Source organism: Octopus bimaculoides, chromosome 3 (genome assembly GCF_046866305.1).
Source record: "Octopus bimaculoides isolate indiv1 chromosome 3, ASM4686630v1, whole genome shotgun sequence".
In the NCBI taxonomy this organism is placed as follows: Eukaryota; Metazoa; Mollusca; class Cephalopoda; order Octopoda; family Octopodidae; genus Octopus; species Octopus bimaculoides.
Genome location: NC_142930.1, coordinates 63618357 through 63635058, shown reverse-complemented (window position 1 = coordinate 63635058; position 16702 = coordinate 63618357). Strand labels below are relative to the sequence as shown.

General features: G+C 35.0%; 1 protein-coding gene across 2 annotated transcripts in view; it reads left to right on the top strand.

The window, feature by feature from the left end:
- Positions 1-9396, top strand: part of LOC106878439 (protein Wnt-7b) — a 222697-nt gene extending 213301 nt beyond the window's left edge. Inside the window, exon 3 of one of the 2 annotated variants that reach the window (XM_089349094.1) lies at positions 5800-9396. In XM_089349094.1, coding sequence (XP_089205220.1) covers positions 5800-5906 — 107 coding nt within the window. In that variant the 3' untranslated portion in view covers positions 5907-9396. The remainder of the gene's footprint in view (positions 1-5799) is intronic. The other variant, XM_089349093.1, reaches the window with a different exon arrangement.
- Positions 9397-16702: the final 7306 nt, after the last annotated feature.

Genomic DNA, 16702 nt, shown 5'->3' with positions numbered 1-16702 from the left:
TATAAAACACTGAAGAACATGTTTATGTGTGTTTTAATCTTTCATATTTTGTCAATTGAAAGGCAAAGTCGACCCCGATATAATTTGAACTCGCCAATCTATAGACGAATGTTTAGAGTGGAGCCATTCACTCTAACCATCTTTTCACAAATTCCCTTTCCACCCTCACATTCCTTTCCAAGTGAAATTTAAAACAGTCGGTGAAGGTTTGACGAAGACGAAGGCGGTGTTCTTCAATCCTTTCAGCCTCGTCCACCACACAACCTCTTTCGCCATACTCACTAGATAGAGGAACACCGTTTGCCCTACCTTCTTAAAGGTGGGTGGTGGGACAATCCTCATGATAAAGTCAGCCGATAGTCGGATTCATTCCACACGCGATAACAGCTGTTCGGCATAACTCCACAACTCAGCAGTACTCGGAGACTGCACGAGTGCGTGCAGAACGATACCGCCGCTCTGCGCACATCTCAGACAGTCCCGCCTGACAGCGCTTCTGTGCCAGTAGAGCTTATCTCGAACCGGCAGGACTGATAATGATAATATTGGTTTCAAATATTGACACAGAGCCAGCATTTTCCGTGTTGGGGTTAAATCGATTATATTGACCTCAGTACTCAACTGGTACTTATAATATCAACCCCGGAAAGATGAAAGGCATAGTCGACCTCGATATAATTGGAACTCAGAACAGAACGTAAAGACGGACGAAGTGCAGCTAAGTAGTTTGTCTGGTGTGCTAACAATTCTGTTAGTTCGCCGCTTCACTACTACTACTACTACTACTACTACTACTAATGATAATAATAATAATAATGGTTTTAAATTTTGCTACAAGGGCAGCCATTTTGGGGGAGGGGATGTGTCGATTACATCGACCCTAGTGTTCAGCTGGTATTTAATTTATCGACCCGAAGTGATGAAAGACAAAGTCGACTTCGGTGGAATTTGAACTCAGATGGGAGCGACGAGTGAAATACCGCTAAGCATTTCGTCCAGCGTGCTAACGATTCTGCCAGCTCACCGCCTTTATAATAATAATAATAATAATAATAATAATAATAATAATAATAATAATAATAATAATTTGAGGAGACCGCTCATAAATATAATCGTTCCTACTATAGGCACAAGGCCTGGATTTTTGTGGGGAAGAGGACACTCGATCACGTTGAATCCATTACTTGACTGGTACTTAATTTATCGACCCCGAGAGGATGAAAGGCAAAGTCAACCTCAGCAGAATTTGAACTCAAAACGTAAAGATGGACGAAATACCGCTAAGCATTTTGCCCGGTGTGTTAGCGATTCTGCCAGCTCGCCGCTTTGGATCGCTCATAAATATAATGCGCTCAACTAGTTTCTTTTTGTCATTGATCGTTATTAAACTTTGACGACAGATAAATAAAATGTCGAATTCTTGTGCTTCTGATATGATGATAAAAGTTGTTTTCCTTTCAATACTAAATTGAAATATTATTGTACTTCGATTTTTGAAAGAGGTAACTCAAAGATCTAATTATCAAGACTTGTTCAGATTTGTGTATCTTCTTTAGTAAGACAACGAACATTCATTTATGTAAAACAATAGAATATTATAAACAACAAAAAAGAGTAAAATACCAAAAGGAAAAAAAAAGATGGGAAAGTAAATGACATCTAGGTAAAAGATATTTTTCTCGGTGTAGCTCATATATATTTTAGGTGACTCGAACCATTCGGCTGAAGATCACTACTTTTGGGGTCAAAGAATAGAAAAGTCGGCGATCGTTGCTTATAAAGAGGCCCCCATCTCCCATTCCTACCAGAAGCTGCAAATACGAGAAGATTAAAATAACATCTCAACGATGCAAGGAATCTCATCGGCTGTCCTTTTGTGTTTGCATTCGCGTCTTGTTTAAATATACGAACGTGTGGAGTACATTATCTACTAATTACTGCAAAATGTCAGTAAACGGGCTAACGAGGGAACTTCTACATAGACGCTCGATCTGGTAGAAACAGCAGTTAAGTGTATTCAAATTAAATGCTACTGTCATTTTATTTTTAAGAACACTTACGAATGCGCCGAATAATAGGCGTCTTGGGTCAAGGTTATGTAGGCAAAGAACATTTATATATAAATGACTTATTTATATGTTACAGATATAATATAAAATACAACGGCACTATCAATATCAAAGACAGTAAGACAAAGTATGCATTCACAACATGGTAGACAAAGAATATTTGCTTAATTTGGATTTTACGACTGATTTGAAATTACAAACAAAATAGACTTTATAAAGTTGTTGTCAAGCTCTGCTCGAACAAACATTTGATCAAAGCCATTACATCCGTCACAATCACGCAGTTTAAAAAAAAAAAATTTTATGTATAATATATCTAAACGTGGAGGCGCAATGGCCCAGTGGTTAGGGCAGCGGATTCGCGGTCATAGGATCGCGGTTTCGATTCCCAGACCGGGCGTTGTGAGTGTTTATTGAGCGAAAACACCTAAAGCTCCACGAGGCTCCGGCAGGGGATGGTGGCGAACCTTGCTGTACTCTCGCACCACAACTTTCTCTCACTCTTACTTCCTGTTTCTGTTGTGCCTGTAATTCAAAGGGTCAGCCTTGTCACACTGTGTCACGCTGAATATCCCCGAGAACTACATTAAGGGTACACGTGTCTGTGGAGTGCTCAGCCACTTGCACGTTCATTTCACGAGCAGGCTGTTCCGTTGATCGGATCAACTGGAACCCTCGACGTCGTAAACGACGGAGTGCCAACAACAACAATAATATATCTAACATTAAATTATCTTAGTTTGCTCTTCACTTCTTTCTTAAGACGGATGAGTGTGATTGAAGTGAGATTTGGGTGTTATTTCTTTCGGTTCGAAGAAACGCATTAATTAATATTCCTGAGAAGAAGAGGAAAAAATGTGTTTCTCTCAAAAGTTAAGTAAACCTCTGATTCCCCTTCACAATATACAAGCTTGTGATAAATATTTCATTTTTCTCTTTATGTGGTGTATTTGATTTCCCTTCTTCTGTGAGTGAATTTGGTTGACAGAAACTGTGTGGAGGACTGTAGTATGCATACGTGTATGCATACATACAAACATGTGTCTTTGTGTTTGTACTACCACCACCACATAACAACCGGTGTTGGTCTGTTTACGTCTCCGTAATATGGTGGTTCTGCAAAAGAGGCCGATAGAGTAAATACCAGACTTAACAAATAAGTACTAGGGTTGATTTGATCGACTAAATCCTGCAAGACGGTGCCCCAGTGTGGCTGCACTCCACTGCCTGGAACAAGTAAAAAAGATGAATGATATTCAATCCAGCCTATACGTCTATAGGTATACCTGTAATTATTGGATTGTTGGAGCACTTAGTTATTAGGTCGTCAAGTATGAAATTTGTAGTAAGGTATATGGTAAACTTTGACAGCTGCTCATTTTGCGCTTTATGAAATATTTATAAATCGTTTTTGGCTAATTTTGTTTAGAGATAAGTCGGAAATTCGTACAGTTTGGAAATATGAATTCTTTCTTGGAAATAGAGCATCACAGACAGCTCGGAATATTAATGGAGTATTTCATTCTAATGTTATTACACAGCAGATAGTATCAAATTGATTTGCAAAATTTCGTTCTGGTAACTTTGACCTCACAAAAGAGCAACGCTGTCGACCAGAAACAAAGGTGGATAACAACAAACTGAAAGCCACCGTCGAGTCAGATCCATCTCAAAGTGCCCGTGAATTATCGTTGTTGTTTGGTGTTAGCAAGCAAACAATATTGACTCGCCTAGTTCAAATCGGTAAAGTGAAAAAGTTGGATAAGTGGGTTTCACATGAACTCAATGAAAATTAGAAACAGCAACGTTTGGAAGCCTGCATTATGCTACTTCCTCGTCACAAAAATGAATCATTTTTTAAATCGAATTGTAACATGTGATGAGAAATGGATCTAATACAACACCCGTAAACGTTCATCACAATGGCTGGACAATGACGAATCACCAAAACACAGTCCAAAAAGCAAAATTCATCAAAAGAAGCTGATGATGTGTGTTTGGTGGTCTGGCGCAGGTGTGATCCATTATGATTTCCTTAAACCTGGCTCATTAATCATAGCCGAAGTATACTGCAGTCAAAAACAGCCTAGATTAGTCAACAGATCCACTTCTATTTTATTGCAAGACAACGCCAGACCACACATCGCAAAAATGACATTGGCGAAACTACAGGAGTCGGAGTTGAAAGTTCTCCATCATCCACCACAGATAGATAGATAGATAGATAGATAGATAGATAGATAGATAGATAGATAGATAGATAGATAGAATGAGAGACAGACAGATTGGGACAGAGAGAAACTGAAATGAGCAACAAAAACTCGATGTACAAAAGGGATATCGATACAGATAACCCTTGAAGAGTTTTAGTCGAACAAATCGACCCCAGGGCATATTTCTTAAGCCTATTACTTATTCCAACGGTATCTTTTGCCGAACCGCTAAGTTATGGGGACGTAAACGCACCAGCACCAGTTGTGAAGCGGCGGTGGAGGACAAAGAAGACACGAAGACGTGCGCATGCGCACACATTAATACGACGAGCTTCTTTTAGTTTGCGTCTATTAAATCCATTCACAAGGCTTTGGTCGGCCAGAGGGTATAGTCGAAGGCACCTGCCCAGTGTGCCACGCAGTGGGACTGAACCTGGAACTATGTGGTTGGGAAGCAAGCAAGCATCTTGCCACAAAGTCACTCCTGCACACACACACACACACACACACACACACATATATATGTATGTATATGTGTGAATATATGTATGTATATATATATATATATATATATATATATATATTTATATATATATATATATATATATGTATGTATATATATATATATATATATATATATATATATATATATATATATATATATATATGTATGTATGTATATATACATATATATATATATATGTACATACATATATATATATATATATATATATATGTATATATATATATATATATATATATATATATATATATATATATATATATATGTATATATATATATATATGTATATATATGTATATATATATATATATATATATATATATATATATATATATATATATATATATATATATATATATATATATATATATATATACATACATGCATGCATACATACATACATATGTACATATATATGTATATGTGTGTGTATATATCAAGAAAATTTGAAGGAGAAAGATGAAACAGACGATTGACAGAATTTTCAATAAATAGGAAAAAATAGCATGTAAAATACAAAAATGATTCTAAGAAAAATAAAAAAATAGAATTTTAAAATAGATATAAATTGAAATATAGTTTGCGCGTTGTTAAACAGAAAACTAAAATAAAACGAAACATGAAATCCTGTGTAAACATCTATTCAGAAGAGAGTAGCGGCAGCTATTTTTATTTACAGACAATTGCTATCTAAGATTACAAGCAAAATATATGAAATTCAACCAGTTAATCAACCTCATTAAAGTTAATGAAACGAATCGAGGAAACATAAGAAAGGGACAAGACAATATGACGTCTCAGTCTTTTTAAAACCTCATTTGATGTTTACAGCTGCTTCATACTTGATGTTGTTGTTTAGATTGTTTTATTGGTTTAAATTCTTCTAGATAGTATTTCTTCTTTTATCTTCTCACTACATGTCTTTCCAATTTTTTAATTTTTTTTATGCCTGTTTGTTTATTTTTGCATTTTATTTTCGTTTGCCAAATACCAGGAGCTGGTAGAGTTGTGCAGAAACCAGGGCTGGCTAGTAGATCTGTTGCGAAGCAATTCAAGTGGAGTGCGAGAATTTTGTGGGGCGTTCGGTCTGCAAAGCTCTGAAAGGGCTTGAGTGGAGCAAAGAAGAGAGCAATAAATTTCATTACTAAAGTGAAGAGATGGTGACGAGGCGGCTTTGGATAAAATGGGTGGACTGATGGTTTGTTGCTACAAGGATACAAGATGGGACTTGGTCAACCCCTATTGGGTCATTTGGTGAGGGAGTTTGGCCCAAGAAACATCGTTTATGCTGCATCCCAGAGCATCCGCAAAAATATCTTGGAACTATATTCTTAGTTTCGTTTTTTGTTTTGTTCAACTCCAGGTTGATCCTTATCAAGCAAACTTATGGTCAAAGCATTGAACAGCCATGACTAACCTATCTTTTCTAGGGAGCATGTTGGAATATATTATTTAAAACAGTGTTTCTCAACCCGGATCCATATGACCCCAGAATTTCCATATAAGATTTTTAGGGGTCTACACAGGCACAATAGTAAATTTGGGATCCGCAGTAGTATCTTAGGGGTCCCTGAAAAAAACTCTGCTTTAGATGTTTTTATTGCAAGAAACTACTAGGTTTCTTTCTCTAACATTATACATAATTCAAACTACACAAGTAAATGTTTGAAAAAACAAAAATGAGTTTTGAAAAAGAAGTATCTATAAAACTAGTTTTTAAACATCAAGTGGCTATGGAAATTCAAAAGAATAGAATAATAGGTAAAAAATGGTTGACAACCACTGATCAAAAGCGTGTCCCTCCCTTTTAAGGTGTGATTTGAGGAAGATTTAGCTCTTATTTTCAGGAGATCGAGTGGCTCACATTTAGACTCTCTTTGTTGATATCAGAAGCATCTCTAATCTTAAACTAAGATTGGGTCTCATGTAAGTAGAATGAAGTGTCTTGTTCAGAGATACAACATAACCAGCAGCAGAAAATAGAAAAACTATTATCTGAGAGACACGAGATTGTTACTGTAAATATATTTCCCTAGCTTTTAAGACTCGCCTAATCGTAACATATTCCATACACACACAAACATGCTCCAGACTCAGCTTTGGAAAACAGACGATGACAATCAACTAAATAATTATTGTAAATGATAGAAAAACTTAGATTGCTACGAATTATATTCGCATTTTCTAGAAGAATAAACATCTTTAAAAATTTGATATTTCACTACCTATCATCTATTAAATGAAGTATAGTCTGTTCTTTAAAAGGTTTTCCAGTCATGCAATTAAAAGGCTGATGCTTAAGTTAAAGAAATTATTTGATTTTAAATTAATAAAAAAGAAATGTATTTCATCCATCTTTCTAACATCTCCTGCGTTGGTAATTCTACGAAATTAAAGAACCTCTTACTTGGTCACATATGTTAAAAATAGCAGTGAAATCTCGATCAAATTGCATCTTCCTTTCTTAAAAATAAAAAGAATACATTGGATAATGTATCCTTCGATGTACAGCCTCGGCAAAAAAGAAAAAAAACGTAATAGCCTCGTGTTTTTGATCATGTATGCTTGTCCAGGGCTGACTTGGAGCTTGACAACATATTCTAGCCAACAAAGAAGCATGTATGCCTTCATTCAACCTGCTAAAATAGGAGTTAAAATATCATTCAAACCAGATCCTAATCTCTTTAAAATGGGAGGATATTACACAATGTAGTCCTAGATATGCAAAAAGATGCTTTGGTCATGTGTCTATTGTCAGAGCTGACAGCAACGACAATAATATAAACTATTTTATTACAATGATTAAAACGGTGTTTTAATAAATATAAAGGATGAGCTAAAGATGGTAAAACAACTAGCAAAAAATTGTGAATGTGTGAGAAAATCAAAACTCTAATCCATTTCTTTTTAAATACACCACTGAATAAAGAACATAGATCTTAGACTAGTTGATGAAATGTGCGATTTAAGAAATGCTGGATCATTACGTTTTTTGTTGGTAACGATAGGTTTCTGTTTTGATGGCGCTTTTGGAGATGAAAGTATTCTAAATAAATTGTCCGTTTAATGTCTTGACGAGTGTTGAAACGACTTTGGTATTAGTATAATAAAAAAAAAACATATTGATATTATGATTAGATGTGTGTATGTGTGAGTGTTCATTATACTGGCATTGATTCATTAAATCCAATATAGTTTTATTATATCATATTGATTGTGTGTGTGTGTGTGAGTGTGAGTATATATGTACGAATATATATATTTATCCATACTGTAACAGAGAAAGCTGCTTATTAAATATCTTGGATCATTCAACTTTTACTAAAAGAAAGCAATTGTCGAGAAAATTCTTACGAATTCCAGTTTCAATATATTTTTTATCAAAATGTGGTTTCCAAGTTTCTCATATTATTGAAGATTTCAACTAATCTTAATTCACTGCGAGATAGCATTTTTCACAATCTTATAGCGCATTATAGTGGGGTTGTTTTTCAACATCTTACTTCTTTCTTTCTATTCTTATAAATTTTCCTCTATCACTGTTGTATTCATTTTAGCGTTTTTAAACATCTTCCTTCTCTCTCACTCTTTCCTCTATCTCTATATCGCTTTCTCTCTCTCTATCTCTGTTTCTCTTTCTCTCTGTAATGGTTACAAAGTTTTCTTTTAGATACATCGAGAATGCTTATGATACATTAGAAGATATTTAGACACATCGAGAATATATCTATTTATCATATCAAAATTACATAGAAATTTTATTATTTAAAGTTTCATTCGGTTATACACTATATATGTAAACGGTGGTCCTTTGATTAGTAAAAACCCTGGGTTATTTTCTGTGCCTCTGTCGATTTTACGTTTATTGTAAGGTAATATATTGATTTCATTTAGTATATTGATTATAATACAATAAATACACAATACATACTGCGCTATTTGTTTCGCCATTACAATTCTTCAGTTCAACACATACCAGCAGAAAATCGCCCAGAGGTGGTGTTTCTGCTACTATCTATAATGAATCAATAGTTACGTTGTATCAATATTGCAGCAATGATAGAATATTTGTAAAATGATATTGGTATAACGAAGCAATGCTCGTCACCCGTGACAATCAAGTTCTGGATTAATTCTCGTAAACTATAGTACAGAAAAGATAAAAAAAAAGATGATTGCTGTTAATGAGGTATAAGCCAACAGCATCTTCAATGTCATGACTCACCATCATACGACGTGTAGTCGCCGCTTCATGTGAAGTACGAATTTTTGTTGCATTCCATAAATGCATGGGGCATGTGAACATCCGAAATAATTCTAATTGGTTTAAATCTGTCATTATATATATTAAGCTTTAAATCATTGGCATATCATTTATTAAACTGTTTCGCCAATAATTTTAAACGACGTTTGTGACATCAATATTACTATCAGGAATTGAAATAATAAAAATATAGCTTTTGTTCTTGTATACAATTGTGTGCTACAATTGTGCGTCAATTGTGTGCTACAAATGGAATTTCAAAATGAGATAGATGAATAGTTATTAGAGCTGATTAATCAATAAATCATATTTGGGGGTGTTTAAGAAAATTATATATATATATATATATATATATATATATATGTATGTATATCTGTCTTTGTGTCAGTATTCATGCTTACAAGAGTGCAACTGAGGTTGCGTCGAAAAATTGAATTTATACAGATCAATATAAGTATCAAGCTGAGATTGATATGATCGACAAAAACCTCTGAAGAGAAGTTGGTGTCCCAACATGACCACAGTCTCTATGACTGAAACCAATAAAAGAGTACGTTGATATGTATCATTAAATTCAAATATAGATGTTGTTTCCTGAACCTTTTTTGAGATTCCCTTTTTAATTGACAGAGTAGCTCAAGCTCTGTGTGATGTTTACCAATCGTTTACTTGGGAGTGTTGCAAGAATTATGATCTTTCTAAGATTTCTTAGCATATGTTTGCTGTGTAACTTGAGGATTATATCAGTATAAATGCAAATACATATAATATACGTACACAAGCAGTATTCAAATTAATTCAAGGTACATGTTTGTCTTTTCTGCAAGTTCAGTGCAAGTTTTCTCAACTACCGGACTAATGAGAACCACAACAATATATATAAATATTAGTTTTTATGCTACCCAATATGTTTCTTATTGGAATATTCGTTCCATTAATGTTGTTTTAAAAGTGTTATAAACACTCTATGCCAATGGCCTTTCTTTCAGAGCAATTCATCTGAAGTATTACTTATTCTTCATCAACCTAACGATTAATTGTCGTTCTTATACATCGCTGGTCACAATGCATTCTCATTCTTCCTTTGATTATGCCACCTTTCTTCATTTGGACACGACCCGTTTAGCTATGTTGTCTTCCTATCGTCTTCCGTGTAGTCCCTTCTGATCACTTAGACAGCGGCACTGTTCAACCTGTTGCCTGTGAACCTTGTGAAACGTTCAGCTCAGCGGAACTTGCGTGTTCGATATTCGGCGGTCACACCGTTCACTCACTCCATTTTCGGATGGTTACCACGTTTCGGATATTTTCCTGCAATGATATTCTTAGTATAGATTTTCTTATGATCTCTGCATCGTAGCTAAGCGCTGTTCTTCGTTTCTTTGTACTCGTCAACGTCTCACCTGTGTGTAAGCGCTCTAGCAGGACGGTACTATTGAGGAGACTAGCATACTACGTCTCATTCAGTAGAGCATTGAACATATTTTTAATTTAGACAAACGCCTCTCTGTGCAAGATTTCAGTGTTCATGTCTCAACAGACACACACACACACACACACACACACACACACACACACACACACACACACACACACACACACACATACATATATATATGTATTATATATCTCTTTACTCTTTTACTCTTTTACTTGTTTCAGTCATATATACATATATACGACGGGCTTCTTTCAGTTTCCGTCTACCAAATCCACTCTCAAGGCTTTGGTCGGCCCGAGGCTAGAGTAGAAGACACTTGCCCAAGGTGCCACGCAGTGGGAATGAACCCGATATATATATATATATATATATATATATATATATATATATATATATATATATATATATATATATATATATATATATATATATATACACATACATATATATATATATGCCGTTTGTCCCTTGCAGACGTACTTCATCTCACTTTTATAACTTCACACGCTTATTCAGCCTTCTAATACGTTTTCGAACTGCTAATATTTTGTTTCCACACAATTTATTTTAAGGTCTACTTAAAGTCTGGGTCTCTAGCTCTGTCAGTATGTTCCGCAGCTGATCTGAGGTGCCTACCATGAGCGTGATTCCGTTTGTTATATTTCGGAATATAGTAATCTATATCGTTTTGTTTAACCTTATTTCACTTACAAATGTGAACTTTTCCCTGTATTTCAGAGCAACTAACAATGTGGGTAATATCTTTTACACACACACATGCGATAATACATAATCGTCATGTTGGAATAGCTTGGAGGTTCTCCGACGCTTGAAACATATTTGTGTTTCTATATATACATACATACATACATACATACATATATATATATATATACAGTTATATATGCATGTATGTATGTATGTATGTATGTGTGTGAGTTTTGTGTGTGCGTGCGTGTATATACATATATGTATAAGCGGAGATATGCTTGCATGATTGGTTATATATATGTACAGGTGCTAAGGTTTCTTTTAAAAAGCACATTAGCACATATGAGCGTAAATGTAATCAACACAACTATTTGCCAGTCTCCCTTCCTTAAATCATTCAGGTAATATATTATATGTTTCAGAAGCAATTTGAAAACCCGCCTCTTGCCCGTAAATTTGCCTGTATTTCTACATAAATCTGCACACATATCTAGAATTGTAACTATAATTTTCCCGACGTATAAACGCCCAGCAATACGTGATGCCGCTCACTGGCCTATGAAAACAAAGAAGAAAATTATGCGCAATAAATCACTAAAATCAAATAAACAGCTATTATGTTTTGTTTTCAATCTTTAATTTTTTTTTCTCTTTATATCACGTGCATTTCATTTGGCAAGGGAAGTTACGTAACCAAATTAATAAGGTGGAGAATGGAAAATTCCAAATCAAAAAGAACACTTTAAATACAGACTGTAAGAAACTAAGCATAATTTCCCTGTTTTTTGTGTAGGAAAGGTTATAATGAAGTGAGGTTAAGTTACTGACTTGAGCCTAAATTTACCAAAGCGACGGTCTTTATGAGGTGGGAAATTTATTGTTTTTCATGATCTGCATTCATAAAATAACATAAGTATTAGAGACAGTTTAAAGTGTTGCTCGTTAATTTGGTTATCAAAATTATTCGCCATGACAAGTTGTTATAACGTCGTGTATAATTTGTGCCTGATTTTATCTGGCTACTTCTTCCACACCATAACAGTCAAATTCCATTCCCTTCCATTCTTTATAAAAGACACCTTCTATAGTATTATTTAAATTTTTCTAGAAGCAGCCAACAAGATGCCATCCTTTTTCTTAAAGCCCAGTGCCTACTCTGTAATTTTGTTCTATTATATATTCAAAATGTTATGCACATCATCATATACGTTCAATAAATAAATAAAGTATGAGTTATACACTTTAGAATAACGATAAGCTGCTGGTTAGTGGACGCCACAACACATGCTCGGTCTCTATTTCAAGCTGATTTTCTTCATATGCATTATATCCCATTTCATACACTTTTCATTACTTCTGTTTTATATAGGAATCTATATTATAATCATTTGCTCGCATCATTTGTCTTCAACTAATAAGAAGTGTTCGCTATTAATTATGACAATACCAAGCCATACTTATTATTTATTAAAAATGTTATTCTTTTTTGATCTCAGTTAAGAGCCACAAGAATCCATAGCCTTGTAACCCACATTTGGTTTTTCCAGATGCTAAACAGATGAGCCATAAATCTCTGCCTACCTAAGGATAGGAGTGAAGGTTCGCAACACCTAAAAGCTAAATTATATAGCTAGGCATGTGTAAATACAGTGGATTTAGCATATGCAGATATGTGTGTGTGTGTGTGTGTGTGTGTGTGTGTGTGTGTGTGTGTGTGTGTGTGTGTGTGTGTGTGTGTGTGTGTGTGTGTGTGCGATCATTCAGTTTTATTTCAAAATGTCTGGTCGATAGAGAAAGAATCAGTTTCTAACCTAGATCCAAGTCTCCTTCATATCGGTGTATTCAGGTCTTCTCAAGCTAGGCCTGCCACTTTTAAGTCACCAGGCCAAAGAACTTTTATACGAATAGATGACGATTCGTTGTTAGCTTCGTTTATAATCTTACTTTTGTATATTTTTAATATCAATAAAAATTTCTTGGTTTGTATTTAAAATTGTAATGTTAAGTCGCATTCTTTATCAGGTAAACATTTAATTTAGAAATTGATTTGGACGTTAAATTTTTGTATTACTTCCTGACTATAGTTGTTCATTTTTCATATCTGTTGCCTTCAAACATGGATAAAGCAAGATGTTTCATGATAGTCTATATCCATTTCGTTTTATCATCAGATCTGAATCTATTCTCAATGTACTATGATTTTATCCTTTTGCTCTGTCGAAATTAAATTGTATACTATGTTTTGATAGAAACTCGTGTAGAAAATAAGCCAAATGCTTAAAGCAATTATCAAGTTTTTTATTCCAACCTCTCGGTAGATAATATTTGCTACTATTGTTTAGGCGGCGAGCAGGCAGAGTCGCTGCCGTGCCGAGAAAAATGCTTAGCGGCATTTCTTCCGACTTTACGTTCTGGGTTCAAATACCACCGAGGTCGACTTTGCCTTTCATCCTTATCAACTTTTCCAATCTATTGAAGTCACATCTTCAGGAAGTGGATTGACTTTGGCTTCTGTGATGCACTTGTAATTGTGGATAGTTTATGCTCATTCAAACTTCCACACCAGAATTTGACTGTTAGAATGCTCTACATCATCGAATTAACATTTGTAACCCCTGAATGTTATACGCTAACTATAGCTTTGTGTTGCGATATGCATATACCTTCTCTAATGAATTATTTTTTACCGAGGATGAAGCAAAGATTTAGAAACTTTATTGTTCCAAACAAAATAAAAGGGGCTGACACACAGATGAGATAAAACGTCAATAACAATAGATTAAATTAGAACACGGTCGTCTTTTTAATATAACATGTTTCAGAGAAAAAAAATGCTGTTACCCAGAGATACATACATACTTACCCACACACACAGATGATACGTACGCGCGTGCGCGTATGCGCGCACACACACACACACGCTCGCACACACAATCACACTCGCATACACATACACACACACAGAGTTACATATGAATAGCTAGCTAGTTAGATAGATAGATAGATAGATAGAGAGAGAGAGAGAGAGAGAGAGAGAGCGAGAGAGAGAGAGAGAGAGAGAGAGAGAGTCAGAGAGACTACCGATTCTTTCGGTAAGTAATAATCCGGTACTTCTTTTAATTCGGGCATAATTATATGAGGACACTTAAATTTCTTTTGATCATTGTCAACTTCGTTCACGGCATACATATGAGGAACGAACATTCTCCCTGTGCTTTAAACATTACAATATGAAGATGCAAATAGTTAAAATTAAATCTAACACCATATGCTAACGTCCTAAGAACTCTCTCACTCACACACACACACTCTCTCTCTCTCTCTCTCTCAGACACACACACACACACACACACACACACACAGAAAGAGAGACAAACAGACAGATAGGCATACAGGCTCACACAGAATAACTAGTCAATACACAATTTAACTTCACCGCATAGAATACAAATAAATATATGCCCTCCACAGTCACGTCTCCTGAGTGGATCCAATTAGGGGCCCAGCGTTTAGGAGGTGAGCATGGGGCATTGAATTTTGTTTTAACATTTGCTTCTTCATATTTCAATTAAAGGATTTGAAAAATGTTTCTAGGGAGTAAATAAAGACGGTCGTTACTGCTTAACAGCGAAATATTGTGTACAAGACAGTCTCTTAGAAATTTGCCCTCAATTATTTTTATGTGTCTCATGTAAATCCGGATAAAGCGGATAATCCGGCACCCGTCTGGAGACAAGAGTACCTGAAATTGGCAGCGTACTTGTCTGTATATATATATATATATATATATATATATATATATATATATATATATATATATATATGCTCATATGTATGTGAGTGCTTGTCTACATACATAGATATATATACTGTATGGGAGTGCGTCTATACATACATAAATACATACGTACACATGTATATGTATAGCCACAGCTTAAGTACCTCATTCGGTCTTCGTCCGGCAAATAAACGATTATTCACTTATGTACAGAAGAATAGCTAGGTGTTATGATATAAAGTCTAACAAGTAATGTCCTGTCCCTAACGTATATTTCTTCTACAAAAGACTCATCAGTTAATTAGGTAATAACTATTACTTTCTTGCAGTATTTGTTTCTCACTCACTCTTACTAAATATATATATATATATATATATATATATATATATATATATATATATATGTATGTATGTATGTATGTATGTATGTATAAATATATATATATATGCATTACAAATATATATGTATATGTATGTCTATATGTATGCATTGGATACACACATACATATGCACACGTGATCTTTTAATGAGAAAATGATGATATTGCTAAAGTGACTGCTTTTACAACTTTCACTTGCACAGCTTCCGTCATAAAATAACCAACAATTGCAGTCTTTAAACACATCATAATAAAGATGTCATTAACCAAACTTTTAGTGGCTTCAAAACTGCATTACATGAAAACAATACATGTGAGAAAAATTAGGAGATTCAATTATTCTTTTTATGTTGCCATTTACTTTCCCGTTGTCTTTTTCATTCATTCATTCATTCATTCTCTGTGTGTGATGTGTGTGTGAGTGTGTTTGTGAAAGTGTGTGAGAGAGACAGAGAAAAACAGAGAGAGAAAGACAGAGAGAGAAAGACAGAGAGAGAAAGACAGAGAGAGAAAGACAGAGAGAGAAAGACAGAGAGAGAGAGAGAAAGATAGAGAGAGAGAGTTTTGTTTCAGTCACTTGACTGTGGCCATACTGGGGCAACACTTTGAATGTTTTAGTTAAAAAGTTTAACCCCAGTTTGTCTTTTTTGTCAAGTACTTATTCTATTGTTCTCTCTTACCCAATCACTTACTTACAGAGATGTAAACAAACCAGCACCGGTTGCCCTATGATGGTGGGGGGGGGGGGGGGCAAACACAAAAATGCGCACACATATATGTTTATGACGGGCTTCTAAACAGTTTTCGTCTACCAAATTTTCTCACAAAGGCTACAGTAGAAATCACTTATCTAAGGAGCCGTGGACTGATCCCGAAATCCCTTGTTTTGCAAAAAGAGCTTCTTAATCACACAGATTTTGTATTTAGTTTGAAAAATTGGCACAAGACAGAAATTTCGATGAAGGGCGTATTTCGATTACATCGACCCCACTGCCTTACTGGTCCTTATTTTATCGATTCCGAAAGGATGAAAGGCAAAGTTGACCTCGGCGGAATTTGAACTCAGAATGTAAAGACGGACGGACCGCCGCTAAGCAATCTACCCGCCGTGCTAACGCTTCTACCAGCTCGCCGCCTTCAAATACAGGTGTTCTATTGAAGAATTTTCTTTATTGTTTTTTTCTTTTCTTATTTTCTTAATTATTCTTTATGTCTATCTTCGAAGAGTATCGTTCTTAAGTAAGTGAAAGTATCAAGGTTTTCGGGTTCCCTTTTCTGCTTCAAGTGATGATGATATGATATAGTTTAGAATGAAATTGGACC